General features: G+C 46.4%; 1 protein-coding gene across 2 annotated transcripts in view; it reads left to right on the forward strand.

Annotated features, from left to right (window-relative positions):
• ARHGEF38 (Rho guanine nucleotide exchange factor 38) overlaps positions 1-16,545 on the forward strand; it is a 121,780-nt gene that overhangs the window by 55,461 nt on the left and 49,774 nt on the right. For both annotated transcript variants that reach the window (XM_014858407.3, XM_070504533.1), the window contains one exon: positions 15,567-15,714. In XM_014858407.3, coding sequence (XP_014713893.1) covers positions 15,567-15,714 — 148 coding nt within the window. The remainder of the gene's footprint in view (positions 1-15,566; positions 15,715-16,545) is intronic.

Raw genomic sequence — 16,545 nt, forward strand, 5'->3', positions numbered from 1 at the left:
ACTCTGTTGTCTGAGCCACCCAGTCTGTGGTTTTTGTTATGGCAGCCTGAGCTGACAAACATAGTTTCCAACAAATCATAAAAATATTTTCTACAGGAAGGACTCTATTCATTATCTCTTTAGTGTAGATTCATTGGCCGTTCATTAATTAACTCACTCAATGAGTAGTTATTAAGCAGGAGCATGTCCAAAGAATAAGGTGCTGTGTGGCATTATTGGGTATCAAAAGATGAAAGAGATCCTCAAACAGCTCCTCAGATTGAAGATTTATTTGTGTAAAGTGCCATCAGAGTATTCTCTACACTACTGCAGGACTTCGGAGGACAAAGAAAATATTCGTTTATGGGGAATCAGAGAAGGATTCTTGAATTGTTACTTTGGCTTAAAGGTTTGGGTCAGATTTCAACAAGTGGGGTCCAGCTCAGGAAGACTATGCAGAAGTGACAGCATATACAAAAGCATGGACAGCCAATGCCACAGGGAGTCTGTGTGGGAAACTTGAGTGATCAAGTCAAGCTGGAGTGAAGGATTCAGGTGGGGGAGGAGTGAGAAATGAGTCTGTGAGTGTAGCATAGGGACAGACTGTGTTTGGAACCAAAGTTTGGAATTTGCTCTGCAGGTAATGAGAAGCCATTAAAAGATTTTTCTTCAAGGGTGTGAGGAGACACAAAAGTTTCTGGAGAAAGAAAACTGTGGTGGGTGTGAATAGAATGGAGACAAGGAGAAAAGGAGTCTTAGAGCAGTCAACAGCTGCTGTAGATAGTACAGGCCGTGGTAACAAGCGTCTGGGCTCAGGCAGATTCCCTGAGAAGAGAAAGTAGATCAGATGCAAGAGAAATGGGGAAGAAAGTGTAACCAAGATTTGGGGGGGCTGGCCCAGTGGCATAGTGGTTAAGTTCACACACTCTGCTTCAGCAGCCTATGGTTCACCGGTTCTGATCCTGACCGTGGACCCACACATCGCTCATCCAGCCATGCTGAGGTGGCGTCCCACACAGAAGAACTAGAACGACTTACAGCTAGGATATACAACTATGTGCTGGGGCTTTGGGGGAAATAAAAAAAGAGGAAGATTGGCAACAAATGTTAGTTCAGGGCCAATCTTCCTCACAAAAAAAAAGCATGCCTTTAGAAAAAAAGATTTTGGGGTTGGCTGCATGTGCTGGAGTCAAAGACAATTCCAGGTTTAAGGAGACACGTGTCCTGATTTGCCTAGATTGGTCAAGCATTCAGTCCAGTTTAGCATTTGTCCTGGATTTCCTGCTTTTTAAAGGAGGATCATTATTATAGTTGCATTACAGGAGTTTTGGTAAGACCTCCACATCCTCTGTCCTGGTGGGTGTAAGAGGCAGGTGCATTGACAGAGTTCTCATAGTCACACTCGGGGGATCTCTGACAGATGGCCCATAGCTCCTTTCCCAAACCTTTCTAGTCTCAAGGAAACTCACATCTTCCTTTGAAGGGCGGCGTGCAGGGCACCGGCAGGTAAAATGATGACACTTGGACACGAGTAGCTAGCAACAGCTACTGCCCCCCTGTGCTGGCATGGGGGAGATGTAGTTGAAGCTATAGATCCTGCCGTCCCCTGGGTGCAGCAGCGTGGGTGTCACGGCCCCGCTGGGGGCCCGCGCCATGACCTGTGAGAGGCATGGAGCCACCAGAGTAACAGTCAGCGGGTTTAGTGGGACGTATAAGGGATCAAAGATTAGGTGCAAGTGAACCGCGTGTGGGCAGTGGAGGCTGACCAGTCCTGCTGCTGACTCTGGAGGCAGTATGCTCATTTATCTCAGGATGTAAATCTATAACTCTTTATTGTCTGGCTATGCTTATTTTATTTTGCAATAAACCCGTTCAGAAGCAAGGGTTTAATGTATGCATGTTTAATAAGAGTTAAGTGTTGATTTTCTGTTTCTCAAGAAAGTTGATGGTGAGCGTGTATCACCGGAAACACACCGTTCACACAGGCCCCACGGCCGTCACTGACCGCAGACCAGCAGAAGGCAGATCTGCTGGAGAGACAGCCACTGCACATCAAAAGTTAGCCATTGTTTTAAAAACACTGTGCCTGTTGTTTTAAAGCATACCTGGCACCTGCTGCCCCTGCTGTTGTCCCTGCTGCTGCTTCCACGCAGAACCTTCTTCCCGACCTGGACCCACTGGTTGAATCTGACCTGTGCCTTGAAGCCCAAGGGCATGAGGTTTAACACACGCAGCTGCAGAAGGTGTGTTTACGTGTCACTTCACGCACACGACTTCAGTTAGCTCAGATGACAGTGACCCTAAATTAATTTCTCTCATCTTTAGTTCTGAGTTTCCTTGGGTGGGTGAGAAGTGGACAGCAATGGCTACTAATGAGTTGACACCATTAGCAGAAGAGTTTGCTGACGGTTAAATTATGACAGTTTTACAATAGTGTGAGCAGATGAATTAAATAGAAAATCGATTAACTCCAATAATGCTTCAGAAATGTTTAACCCAATTCACAGAATCAAAGAAAAGTTGTTGGAAGCTTACTGTGTCAAAGGTGAATTTTCTGGCCTTATTGTAAATGCTAGTGTAACTTTAAAAGTTAAACTTGTGAATGTAAATGATGATATGAATACGTATTTTGCTGGAGCACAGCATCACAGTAAAATAATGTTTTTACTTAAGTAAAAACTCTGTGGAACAGAAATGTACGCAGGCTTGATGGAGGTGCCTATGTAATGAAGCTGTGCTTTCTGTTAACTGAAATGGTAATTGTAGTCAAAATTCACAAATAATCTTAGATATTCAAAGTCAGACTGAACTATGTACAATATTTGGAGGATAAAGTTGATATTAGTTTAAAAAATAATCTCTTGCATGACAGTACCCACATTCTTTGCTGCTAGCCACTAACCAGCTTTTAGAAATTGCATTTTATTCGAAATCAGTTAGAAGTCTTTAGGTAAGGTATTCAACTAACAGAGGGCAAAAATAACTTCGGCTTTTTAATCTTTACAATTTGCAATTATTGAAAACAAAATCGCAGATGGGAAGACATTGAAATTTATCCCTACAAAAACAAGGAATTAGCTGAAAAAAAAATTAAACAATGAGAGTTTGTATTGTGTAAAAAATCTAATTTTGAAATTCTGTAATTATATTTTGGAAAACTTGACTTATGGAAAGAAGTTTTTGATGCAGTTCTTATTTAATAAGATAAATTTATATCCTGTACCAGATTTTGCAATATCTACATCTAGAAAAAATATTCAAAAATCATAAATAGAAGCAAGTTATTTGGTGAGCTTTATTGTCCAAAAATAGAGAAAAAAAAGAATCTAAATGTAATTAAAAAGACAGTACCTGTGAAAACATTTTAGCTCAAATATTTACACATTTCAATACAGAGAAATATATAATCAGAATTTTAATACCTTTCATTTAGCATAATTTTCTCTTGAGCTTATTAGGTGCCTCTGTGCTTATAGGAGAATATTTTCCTGCTAAAAATATTCTGGTTTACATATTTGAGAAGCAAAATAATAACACTAGTATTGAGTTTTAATCTGTAGACTAAAATAAATACAGAGTCCATACTGATATAAATAAATGAAGAAAAAGGAAAGCTCTTCCTTACAGTAGATTTCAATGAATAAATATAGAAGGAAAGAGGAAAATAGAAAATCACCATTAGGCAAACACTACAGTCATAATTATCGCAAAATCTATTGATTGATGCTGGATTTAGAGGGTGAAAGTTTGAGAAGAAATATACTTTTCATAGCTTTAAAGTATCTCCTAAGTAATCATTAACCTCAAAGAGAAGGATGGGGCGCTGGCCCTGAGGCCAAGTGATTAACTTCACGCACTCTACTTTGGCAGCCCAGGGTTCATGGGTTCAGATCCTGGATGCGGACCTACACACCACTCATCAAGCCATGCTGTGGTGGCATTCCCCATAGAATAGCTGGAATGACCTACAACTAGGTTATGCAGCTGTGTGCGGGGGCTTTGGGGAGAAAAAAAAAGAGGAAGATTGGCAACAGATGTTAGCTCAGGTCCAATCTTCCTCACCAAAAAAAAAAAAACAACGCATAAAAAAAGTCTTGTGTGAATGTATGAACATATTAAAAAAAAGAAAGAACAGGGTTGGCCCAGTGGCGCAGCAGTTAAATTCTCACGTTCTGCTTTGGCGGCCCGGGGTTCCCCAGTTCAGATCCCGGGTACAGACATGGCACCACTTGGCAAGCCATGCTGTGGTAGGCATCCCACACATAAAGCAGAGGAAGATGGGCACGGATGTTGGCTCAGGGCCACGCTTCCTCAGCAAAAAGAGGAGGATTGGCAGCAGATGTTAGCTCAAGGCTAATCTTCCTCAAATTAAAAAAAAAAAATTCTTTTTAAAAAGAAAGAGAAGGATGGTAACTTTATGGTGAGAAAGTGGGCAGAGACCACCTTCTCCAAGTGATCAAGGTCAACAATACCAGGCAATAACACATATGACACCCTGAACCTTGTGATACAATGTGCTGAGGGGGACACGATCATGTCTGTGGTACTTTTGTCCAAAATATATGCAATCATGAGAGAACATTAGACGTCAGCAGACAAACTCCAAAGAGGGACCCTCGACAAAATAACTGATCAACACTCTTCTAAATGTCGAAGTCGTTAAAGATAAGGCATGACTGAGGAGCCGTGGTCCTTAAAGACCGCAGAAGACTAGGAGGAGTAACAGATGAACGCGAGCGGAGCCTGGATGGATCCCAGGTCAGTGAAAGAACATTAGCGCTGAACTTCAGATAAAGGGCTCAGTTTAGTTAATAGCGTTGAAGCAAACTTCGTCTCCTTTTTGGGGACGATTGTCCTATGATTACGGAAGGTGTTAACAATGGGGAAGCTGAGTGAGGGACGTTTGGAAACCATCAGTACTATTTTTACAACTTTTCTATAAGAATAAAATTAATTCAAAATAGAAAGTTAAAAGTATTACGGTTTACAGAGAAAACTCAATTGAAGCTGTTTACAATTTCAAGTTTGCTAACCATAATTTGCAACTTTGAGGAAGGTTACAGAAAGATTTACGGAAAAAATAAAATGGTAAGGCCATATTTGAAAAAGAAAGAGCTGGAGTCCTATTCTAATGTCCCCACCCTTTACATCTGGGCTATCCTTGTGACTTTCTCTGACCAATAAAATGTGGCAAACGGATATTCCACAATAGCCTTGCGACATCCACTCTCTGCTAAGGGAGAGAAGGGTCAGAGCAACGACCGGTCATTCTGATTGGCTCAGCCGCGGCCGTGGACATGTGCGAGAGGCGCTCCGGGGCCAGCTGACCTCAGTGACGGCCTGCAAACACAGATAACTGCATCAACAGCACGGGGAGACGAGCCTGCCCAGCCGGGCCAGCCCTGCTCGCACTGTCAACCCGGAGAACTGCGAGCAAACCAACAGTGTGGCTGTAAGCCTTTAAGTTTTGGGGGGAATTTTTTTTCTGCAGCAACACCTAAATAATACAGAGTCACAGAAAAGAGATTAATTAATCCAACTCAGATGATGAGGAAGGTGGCTTTTGAGCTTGGACGTGAAAGAATTAGAAAGGTGGAGATTAGAGCAAAAGACTTTCTAAATGACAAACGGCTTGGAGGCCCCCGGGCAGGAGAGTCTGGGAGCCCTTGTAAAGGACCACAATCCGCCGTGGAGCCCAGCACCAAGGAAGCTCCAGGACCGAGCGCAGCAGCCGTGACATCAGCACAGGGCTCACCGGCAACCTCCATCACAACTCCTCAGCTCACATTTCAAAAGATAAACTGATTTTTGGTGAGATTCCCCAAACCACATTACCACAAAACGAAAAGCACAGGTGTCGCATTTGCCTGTCCTTAGATGGCACAGCTGAGAGTTTGCGACTCACAGCCTGGCCCCGAAGCGGAAACTTTCCTGATCCCCAGTAAACCAGGGGGAGGGTTTACTCGGTGGTAAACTCGGGGTTCGGATGAGGTTCAGGTTGAAGCACAGAGAGTGTGTCTGTAGATCTGAGAGCCTGCCTGGACCATCATGCCAAGACAGAAACTGGGTTTTGAAATCTTGACTTTGGCAGGCTGTCTAGACGGGGAATGGCTCTAAATCCTTAGAGCTGGGAGTGTGAGACGTGACTCTCGTTTCCACTTAAACTGAAGATCATTCTGTCAGAATTTAAGAAAATAGCGAGCAAGGACAAAGCAAGTCAGACAAGAGCATAGAGTTTAAGGACACACAGGCTTCGAGATTGCTGACTCAGGGTTACATCCTGGCTCATCCATGACCAGATGTGGGATCTCGGGCCAGCAACGAAACCTCATTTCTCATCTGGAAATCTGAGGCAGTAACACGGACAGCAGAGAGTGTTTGTGAAGAGTGGATGAAACCGTGTACAGGTAATGATAGCCCAGTGCCTATCCTTGATAAATGTCCAATACGTGATGTTACTACCTTGTTCTTTTCCCGAGAATATTAAATTTATGCATCTATTTACAAAGCTTGATTTCTTATGTATGGAACAATCAAATACAATGTGACTTTTTTCAGAGGTCGTCCTCACGTTTTTCAAACAAATCAGGTTTGCGGACGTGCGTGGTTTCTCAGTGCTCCCAATCGCTATGCATCTTGATAATTCATGTATCTAATTAGGTGACACGTTTTCTTCTATGAAGCGTGATTTAACATATCAAGCATCCTCTCCACACGTGACAGAATGAACAGCAATTGTAGGAGGCACTTCCCAAGGACAGCCCTCAGCGGACCATGCCTCCTGGGATTTGTGCTGCTGTGGTCTGGTCCCATACTGACTCTGGACTGGCCCCGAGACTTGCTAACTAACAATGCAGTGGAAGTGACCCATTCTGGCAATGGGCTGAAGCCTTAAGAAGGGTTGGCAGTTTCTAGTCTTGTGATCTGGGAACCCTGCCGTCTGAGAAGTCCAGCTACCCTGTGGGAAATACCACATGGAGACAGGTTGGACCCGAGACTATGAGGAGTGGGAAAGTGGCCCTGCTGTCCCCGCGTCCAGCTGATGCCAGCCTTCCCTCGTCCCCGCCGAGGCACCAGACCCGTGAACAAGCCGTCTTCACTGTCCAGCCAGTTAAGCCCTGGGTGGACGGCAGCCCCAGCTGACATCAGGTGGGCAGAAGAACCAGACAGCTGACCCTGTTGACCCACAGGAACCTGAGAGAAAAATCAAATGGTTGTCGTATTAAGGTCCTAAGTTTTAGGGTGGTTGGTTACTCTGCAGCTGATAGCCACACAGGGCTTGTGTCCTCTTCGGGGCATTTGCAACAATGTTGGAACGTTTCAAAGTATCAACAAAAGCCTGGGTCATGAAGAGTTTGCATCTACTTTTCGCGCCTCCCTCAGCACACTGTGCTGGGACCAGAGCTGAAAGAAGGTCGTGGTGGAGGACCCCCAGCGTCCCGTGTGCCTCCTCCTGAGGGTGAGCTGATCCTTGGAGAGGAAGACCGTTTAGGGCTCTCTGTCCTTTGCGGGTGAAGTGGGTGACAGCTGTTGCTCCATGGCAGCACATTGCTCTCCTGAAGCCGTGTCTCCTGTGTGTCCCCACAGCAGGAATCTGTGCCTTACGCAGGGGTTTTGTGAGAAGAGTACCAGTCACTGACCATTCCTGTCCCGATGCCATGAGGGAGATGTCACAGAGGAGCTCCCCTGAAGAATTGTTCTAGTATTATGGTCACACTCTGGGTGTGTGTGTGTGCGTGTGCGTGTGTTATCAGGTCACAGATGGGCTGGAGCTGGTGAATTCTGGCCAGCGGGGCAGGTTGGGAGAGTCCCAGGCCTGCACACCAGCATGTGTAAGGCCAGTAGGGGGACCCAGAGGCAGAGAGCTCAGGGTGTTTCCTTCCGGATGTTGGCAGTAATGGAAGAGCTGTCAGCCTCAGAGAACAGGACAGAAAAAAGGGGATGTTTCAGGGTCAAGTACACATACAGCCACACAAGAAAGCAAAACTCAGCAGGAGGCAGTCCCCAGGGTGCCGTGTGGGGTTGGGCCACGTGGGTCTGCTGAGTGAGCTCACGGTGGCTTAGTGACAAGCTCTACAGCTCCGTTCTCTGAGCACAATATAGAGTTCTAGGAGGTTGTGCTGATGGACTCAGCTGGCAGAGGTCAGTGGCTTAGCTGAGCAGTCAGATTTGAACGGAGCTCTGAAAAGTCGGATATTGCACAGAAGACACATGGAAATAAAATCCTAAATCCCGTGACTGTCAGTGCTATAAGCCCCTGTGTCTGGCCGTGGCACCGCCGGCTTGCAGCGGGTGTGGGGGGCAAGTCACAGGATCAGTGCAGACTGCACTGGCCCGCCTGGAACAGAGACCTCGCCAAAGGGGCTTCACCAAAAAAGGGCTTTTTTCTCATGTAACAAGAAATCCATCATTCAGTAGTCCAGGACCAGGGCCGCTGCCTGCCGGCTCTTTGCAGCCTTTTCTGTCACAGAACTTGACTTGGGGCGTTTGTCCTCATGGCCTCCACATGGCAACTCCCCTGCTGAGCTTTACTTCCCGCAGCAACGGGGCAAACCCTCCTCTGCCCAAGCGTTTCCCCTCTGGAGGAAGAGAAGCCCTTCCCAGAGACTCCTGCCCACATCTCGTGCCTTCACCTCACACCCGCAGCATGTTGTCATCACACCCACACTATGTCGCTATCACACACACACATGCACACACGCATACTGGCACACGTACTCGCCACCTTTAACGGCCAGAGATTTCAGGAAAGGTCAGTGTTTTCAATTGGATTCCTTGCTGGTCCAACTTCTGTTCCTTTGGAAGAAGGAAGAATGGATGAGTAACTAGCAACGGTTGCCGCTTGCGTTTGTTATGTTTCGGATGGGGTAGCAGCACACAGGACGTGGGGCGCAGCCCTTGAGAACGTGACCTCCATGAGGCAGGGACTCGTGTGTCTTGCTACAGTAGTGTCCCCAGCACCTGGAACCCGTTCTCGATAAGAACTGCCCGGATGAGTGGAACGAGTGGAGGAGGAGGTGACGAGGAGCCTGGTCCCTTGGCTGGCACAGAGGGAACCCAGTGGTGGCTGTGATCAAGTCTGCCCGTGGTCTCCCACGCCATTGTCAGAGGCTGGCAGGCAGTATAGAGCAACCAGCTGCAGCAGAGCCACCGTTCTCAAGGGGGGGCGTTTTCGAAGGTGTGATACCTGGAGAACCGTGGACTGGACTAAGAGCAGGGTCCTCAGGGTTGTCAGCCTTGAGCAGGGAGGCTTTTGTGCCTCTTCCTAATCCAGCCAGCAGAAACCGTAACTTTCAGCTCTCAGAGAGCCAATGTTTTCTTTTTTTATTGAGCTGACATAGATAACATTATGTTAGTTTCAGATGTACAACAATGATTCGTTATGTGTGTATATTATTGCAAAATGATCACCACAAGAAGTCGTGACTCCTGCAGGCAACGTTTACTTTCCCAACCTCTTCCTCCTCCCCTCCCCTTGTCACTCCACCCTCCCTGGAGGACAGAAGGACGCTAGAAAGACAGGAAGAAAACGTGCCATGGTCTGGCATTTGGCTCGATAATCTGCCACCGTTTTTAGTCCCAGCCGCTGGACGCTCGCCCAGGCAGGATAAGCGGACCTCGGGGAGCTCTCCCCAGAGCTCCTGGGTTTTCAAGCTCCAGCACAGCTCTTTCATTCGCAGACGGCGCATCCACTCAGTTGTGGGTGACACTGCAGGAAGTGACACCAGAGACTCAGATTATCTCACCCAGATCTGGGACCTTCCTTCCAGGGAACGGTCATCACCCTCTGTCCTCGCAGCACCCACCCTCTTCTGTGTATTCTGAATGCTCTGTGTTGACAAACAAGTTTTACTTAGAACCATAGAACTTTCTTTTGTGATATATCTTAGGCCATAATTCACTCTTAAGATTTTAACTAAAATTCTCTTTTAACACCATTGTGGTTGTTTTTTAGAGCTGAATTTATTACATATTTTTGTCTTGCTAATACAAGTAACTTCCTACTTTAAACTCTTTGTCTTAGTCAGTTTGGGCTACCATAACAAATTACCACAGACTGGGGCTTAAACAACAGGCGTTTATTCCTCGCAGCCCTGGAGGCTGGAAGGCTGAGATCCAGGCGCCTGGTTCCTGGTGAGGGCGCTCCTCCTGGGTTGCAGACAGATGCCTTCTCCCTGTGTCCTACATGGTGGAGAGAGAGAAAGCTCTGGGGTCTCTTCCTCTTCCTATAAGGACACTAACTCCATCACGGGGGCCCCACCCTCACGACCTCATCTAAACCTAATCACCTCCCACAGCCCCACCTCCTGATGCCATCACACTGGGGTCAGGGCTTCAATGCATGGACTTTAGGAGGAAACAAACCAGTCAGTCTGTAACATTCTTCATAAGTCACACTTCACATAATACATATAATTTTTTAACATTGACACCTGAGCTAACATCTGTTGCCAATCTTTTTTTCCCTTCTTTTTCTTCTTCTCCCCAAAGCCCCCCAGTACGTGGTTGTATATTCTAGTTGTGAGTGCCTCTGGTTGTGCTACGTGGACGCCACCTCAGCGTGGCCTGATGAGCAGTGCCATGTCGGAGACCAGGAGCTGAATCAGCAGACCCCTGGCCACCGAAGCGGAGTGTGTGAACCCAAACTCTCAGCCACGGGGCCGGCCCCTCACATAATATTTTCATAGAATTTTTGAATAAAATTTTACAGATAGTAAAGAGGGAGCCTTCAACTAGTCATGATTTCTTCCGAAATATTTCCATACGAAAAAAGAGAAAAGCATAGTGTGTTGATTAGCATCAAGTTCAGCTGGGAGAAAGAGAAAAGAAAACATTGCTGGCTTAAATAGGACAGGTGTTCGTCTCTCTCATGTAAAAGTCCAAAGGCTTGTGTTCTGGATGTGCGACTGCTCTGCTCCACAAGGCTTCTGGGATGTATGCTTCTTCCCGCTCACAGCCCCGCTCAGCCTTCTCTTCATGGGCATGGTGGTGTCTAGGGTCCAGGGAGCAGAATGCAGGAAAAGATGGAGAAGAAGGGGTGAAGGGCGAGCTAGCTGCCTCTTAAAGGAAGTGCCTGGATATTGCCCCAGCGTGCCTACTTACATCCCATTCATGGACATTAATTACATGGCCACACCTTTTGCAAGGGAGGCTGGGAATGTAGTCTTTATTTGGGGCATATTGCTATAGAAAAGGGGGGACTGAGACTGGAGGACAAAGGCAGCTCTGTCACCCACAAACTTATTCCACCTCCCTGCAGTCTCCCTCACTGTGTTGTCCTGGCTCCGCGGACACCAACCCTGGTTTCCTCTCTCCTCTCTGGCTGTGGCTTCTCAAGCTTCTCTGCAGACTCTTCCTCTTCTAGGCTCCTCTCAATGTTAGCGCTCCCAGCATTTGGTCCTCAAGCCCCCTTCTCTTCTCACTCTGTGGACTTTCTTGCACGACCGCATCAAATTCGTGGCTTCTGCTACTCAAGTTCACATACCTACATCTCCGTCCTAAATATTTTTCCCCTGAGTCCAGACTCTTATATCCAATTCCGTAAAGGACTCCACTTGAACGCGCTCCGGGGGACACACACTCACTACATTTAAGTGAAACTCTTTGTCTTTCTACCTAAACTCTCTCCTTGTCTCCTCATCATTGTCTACCCACATGCCTCCTGAACCCAGAATCCTGGGACTTGAGTGGAATCATCCTCGTCCTCCCTTCCACATGTGCGCTGTCCGTTTACTTCTCTCTTCTCCATCCTCCCTGCTTTTGCTTCAGTGATTACAGCCAACATCTCATGTGCGTGTGCACACGCCAGCTGCTGATGGAAGTACGCTACACAGCTCGTTATTTATTTCGTGTGTTTCTACTCAAGCCTTTCAATTGGCTTCTCTTCTCCAGTCTCACTAACTCCTTCCCTGAATTCCATCTTTCCTATGACTAACCACCAGAGCAATCTTTCTAAAACACAATCTAGCCGTGTTAGTCTGCTGCTAAAGTCCACCAGGACTTCTCCATCACCTTCAGGCTGAAGGTCCAACTCCTTAAGGACACACGAGGTCCTTCACGATCTGGCGCCTGCCTACCAGCATGAGCTCTTCTGAGACTTTCCCACAGACATGGCACCACCCGCCATCCTGGACCACCTGCAGTTTCTGCACAGACCTTGCTCCCTCACGTGTCTCTCTGCTTCCTTGCTCACTCACAGCTCTGATTTCAAGGGCAGGCTGCTATGGAAATAGCTCAGAGGTCCTCAAGAGCAGAACAAGTGGCGCTCTGTGTTTTCTCTCTCTGTTATCAGACTTCTCACATAGTGCGGCGGTCAAGGAGGGTTTACTCTGCTCTCTCCCTTCCTGGCCTTCGTGAGTTCCTTGAGCGATGTGTGGATTCTTATATCTGCAGTACCTATCAAAGTGCTTGGTGCCTGATAGTCACTCATTAAATAGTTGCCAAATAAAGATGAAGTAAAGAGCATAACTACCTCATTGCCTTTTATGCCATATTTCTAATCAAGGCCTGGGACAAGGAGGTCTCTTGGATATCATTGGTTTTACCCTGTTTGCTTACCAGCAGGGGAATTCGTCCTAGAATGAGGTCAGAATAATACAGAGGCCACATCATTTGGTATGGCTCATCTTGCAGATGGACATGAGGGTCTAGAAACAAAGAGGAGCCAGGCAAGAAGAGGAACATGAGCACCCGGGTATTTACATCAGTGAACGGAGCAGTCTGCAACACGGGAGCAGCAGTTCCAGGGCGTGAAATATGCTCAATAATATGGGGAGTTGTTTTTAGAGGAGATAACTAAGGAAAAAAGGGTGCATTTTTTTCTCCTCTTCATGGCGATTGCTTTTTGGGGAAGTCAATGCAGACATTCTTGGGTTGTAGAATTTTTCAAAAGAAGCGCACGCTAGTTATATTTATTTTATAGGATTCTGGTGCTTTTGTGACAGGCAGCCAGAAGTGAAATTACCTTCACTGGTCCTGGCTCAGTCCCTTCTCCCCTCCTAATCGTCTCTTCAAGCCCACACACATTAGACGGAGCAGTCGTCCTTCACCGCTAAAGAAACGCAGCTGAGAGGCGCGTTACCATGGAAACACAATCACGTTCTGCTGCAAGACGCATGGCTTCACCTGCACTATTATGAAGCGGAATGCATTGGAGGGCCTGGGAGGGAATCAAGTATTCTGCCCACCGGTGCTGCACTTGGCCTTTGGGTGAATAAATGACTTTCAATTAGAGAGCTTAAATATCTTTTAACTTTAATAATTGTTATTAGAGCCCCAACAGAATTTTGCTTGGAAACAGTTAAAACTCCGACTCTCTGTTAAGGAAAGAGCTATAAATTCTTTTAAACGAGACCACGTCTGTTAAAGAAAATACACAGGAATTTACAATTAATGGTTTCGTTGTGTGTCAAATAAATGTCTTTGTCCTCTGCCTTTTGACTTTCTGACTTGATCCTGTTGCGATTTATGAGGTGGCCCCCACTCTCTCTCTGTCTCTATCTAGGCTGCTTTGCCTGAACAAGCACCTTTACAGCCTTGTCTTGTGTACTCACGCCTTGTGTATCGTGTGTGTGTTCACATCCTTGCTCCCTGGCTTGCTGGGGAGCTTCTCCTCAGCCGGTCACCCACGCCCTCTTCTGGTCTGCCGCCCGGCCCAGCCAAAACCCTCCCTGCGGCTGCCGCCTGCTCCGTTACCAGGAGGGTCTTCTCCCCTGATGCCCTGGATTTAGTCACCACCCTATTTTACTTTCTCTTCTCGTAACTACTCTACTTCTTACTGCTTGTGCTGCTGTCTTGAGGAGCCAATATACAAGACCTACACGGGTGGGAGGACCAGTTCAGTGAAATCCAGAGACAGAACCAGAATCCCTCATCCCTTCAGTTCCAGAGATGCGCACAGTCACTGAGTTTCCTGACAAGTCCAAAAAAGCACCATTAACAAACACAAACAACCAAAACACACACACACACATGCAGAGTCGAACTACAGTCACAGGGAAGTCCCATGGAATGATAGGGAAAGAGAAGGCTTTTATTGGCTGGATATAGGTTAGAAAAGAATGTCATACTTTGGCAGTACCAGTTTTATTCTGGAGATGGTAGAGCCACATCAAGAGACAAGCGACATCTATCGAGGGACTCATCAGTGCTAGGCATTTTTTACACTTACCTCACAGTGAATTCTCAGAGGCATCTCGAGAGCAACTATTATTTCCACTTTACAAATGAGAAAATTGAGACTCAAGGAATTTTTTAAAAGCCCTTCCCGTAGTCGCCACACAAACCATAAACGACGGTGATTTCCGGTTCTGAGTTCGGTGTTCTCTCCAAGGGCATCCCTTTGGACAAAGTGATCTGTGGAGGGTCAATGGTGGAGGAGAATGTAGCCTCTGATCCCCGTCCTGACCTTCCTGACAGGACTGGGGAAAATCATTTATGTGTTTCAAACTCAGATTTGTCTGTCCTTGTTTAATATGGATAAATAACCTCTTTTCTCCTCCTACGCACAGGGAGTTGATGTGTGCAAAGCGTGTTGGAAGTACAAAGGGCACACCTATTCTGTAGGAGGATGACTTACCCTTGTTACTGTAACAGGCCCAGATTCATGGTCCATGTCACTCCCAACTAGTTCCGTCCCAAATCATCATCGATCCCAAATTTGCAATGTTTTTGAGATCAGACCTGTTGCATATTTCTTCTGTGTCTCCCAAATCATCTTCACACAGTGCTGGGTTGTGTGGATGCTTAATATATGTTTTTACGTGATGGAGTGGGTGATTAAATCAAACTATTGTCCAACATGTACTCGAGCCGTCAGTTGTAGACTCGATTTTATCGTAATATCAGAAAGGATTCCCTAAATGACTGGACACAATTAGCCCAAGCTGCTTTATGAATCCTGGCTCATAGTATTACCCAACCTATTTCTAACAGGAATAACGGCCAAGTCTTTCAATTATTACATGTAAGGAAATATTTTACTTCCCTGAACTCCGTTGCTTGCCTTTTGGAGAATCTCAGTCCATGTCAGTGGAATAAACAGTGAGAGAGAATTTATATAGAACCTGACGTTTCACTCTCCACACCTGTAACAAACTAACACTAGGAGCTCCACGTGTGCATCTGCTGTGTGCATACTGTGCTCTGAACTGTACACACGCTGCCCCTTTAATTCTGATAAGGTCCCTGTGAAATTGGATCTATCATTGTCCCCATCCTATAGGGGAGGAGACAGCTTCAGACAGTAAAAGCAACCTGTGCAAGTCCATAGCACAGCCTCATCCAAACCCTACAGATGGATCCCAAAGGCTGCCCTCAACTAGCCAGGAGCCTGAAGTCATCTCTGAAAATCCCGCTGTCTCCATTCAGAAACTCCTCCTTTGTTTTATGAAAGGAAGGAAGGGAAGAGACAGGGAGGGAGGGAGGAAGGAAGGAGACGTCACTTAACGTCTCTCACCCTCCTGCACAGCCCAGGGTAAAGTGGGACCCCCTAACCTCTGAGGCGAGTCAACACTGTCGAGTAATAAACGTGTGAGCGCTGGTTTAGTCTGACCTGACGCACGCTGCCTTTGTTTCGCCTTTATCAGGAGAAGCATTCCTGCAGATCAAAGGGCCGCTGGAAGATGTTTATAAGGTCTACTGCTATCACCACGATGAGGCGCACAGCGTCCTGGAGTCCTACGAGAAGGAGGAGGAGCTGAAGGGACACCTGAGCCTCTGCATCCAGTCTTTAAAGTAAGGCCTTTCCAGGCGACAATTCCCCTGCCCTGGCGGGTGCCTGCAGGCAGCGTTCTACCTGGGTGTGAACGGAGGTCTCCCGTCAACCCTGTGTTTGAGGAGCCTTCCTGGGAGCACGAGTTTGTGTTCTCTTTGTGAAAAGCTGACAGGACAGAAACCTGATGGATGGTTTTTTTCCTGTGAAGATGAGCAAAAATAAGATGGGAGTAGATTTGGGGCTCTGTAGGGATAGAGGAACGCAATATCAAAACATGAAACATGGAAGCAAAGCCCCTCCTGAAAGCTGGTGGTACCCGCCTGCCCCCACCGGGTCCATGAACATGCGAGGCGCGTGTGGCTCCATGACCACAGAGCACAATGAAGTCAGTGGAACGTCCCACGACTCTGCATGGCCCTCGCTTCCGCCGACTCACTGTGGGATGAGGGGAGGAGGGCAGAGACCAGCGGGCCCTTTAAAGTCACACCCTCCTTCCTTGCCTCTAAATTGTTGGTGGGAGATGCTACATAGTATGCTTTTTTTAATCTTGAAAAACTATCTTTCACTAAAAATCTGAAAAATATAAGCAAGCATGAATAAGATTAAAAAAAAAACCTTGCTATTTCATATATTAATTCCTTGCTAAACCACACATTAATAATCACAGTTTGCATTTTTTTCTGGTCTTATTTATATGCATAAATATGGACATGGGTTTGGTTTGATTCTTTTAAATGGAATTAGTATCTTATGGTTTATGTGGTTTTCTCCTGCATGGAGCTTAAAACCAAGATTTCTGCCATACTCCACATCTTACCAGTGGTTCCGTTGCCTTTCATTTCTAAGGAATA

The sequence above is a fragment of the Equus asinus genome, chromosome 3 (genome assembly GCF_041296235.1).
Source record: "Equus asinus isolate D_3611 breed Donkey chromosome 3, EquAss-T2T_v2, whole genome shotgun sequence".
Taxonomy (NCBI): domain Eukaryota; kingdom Metazoa; phylum Chordata; class Mammalia; order Perissodactyla; family Equidae; genus Equus; species Equus asinus.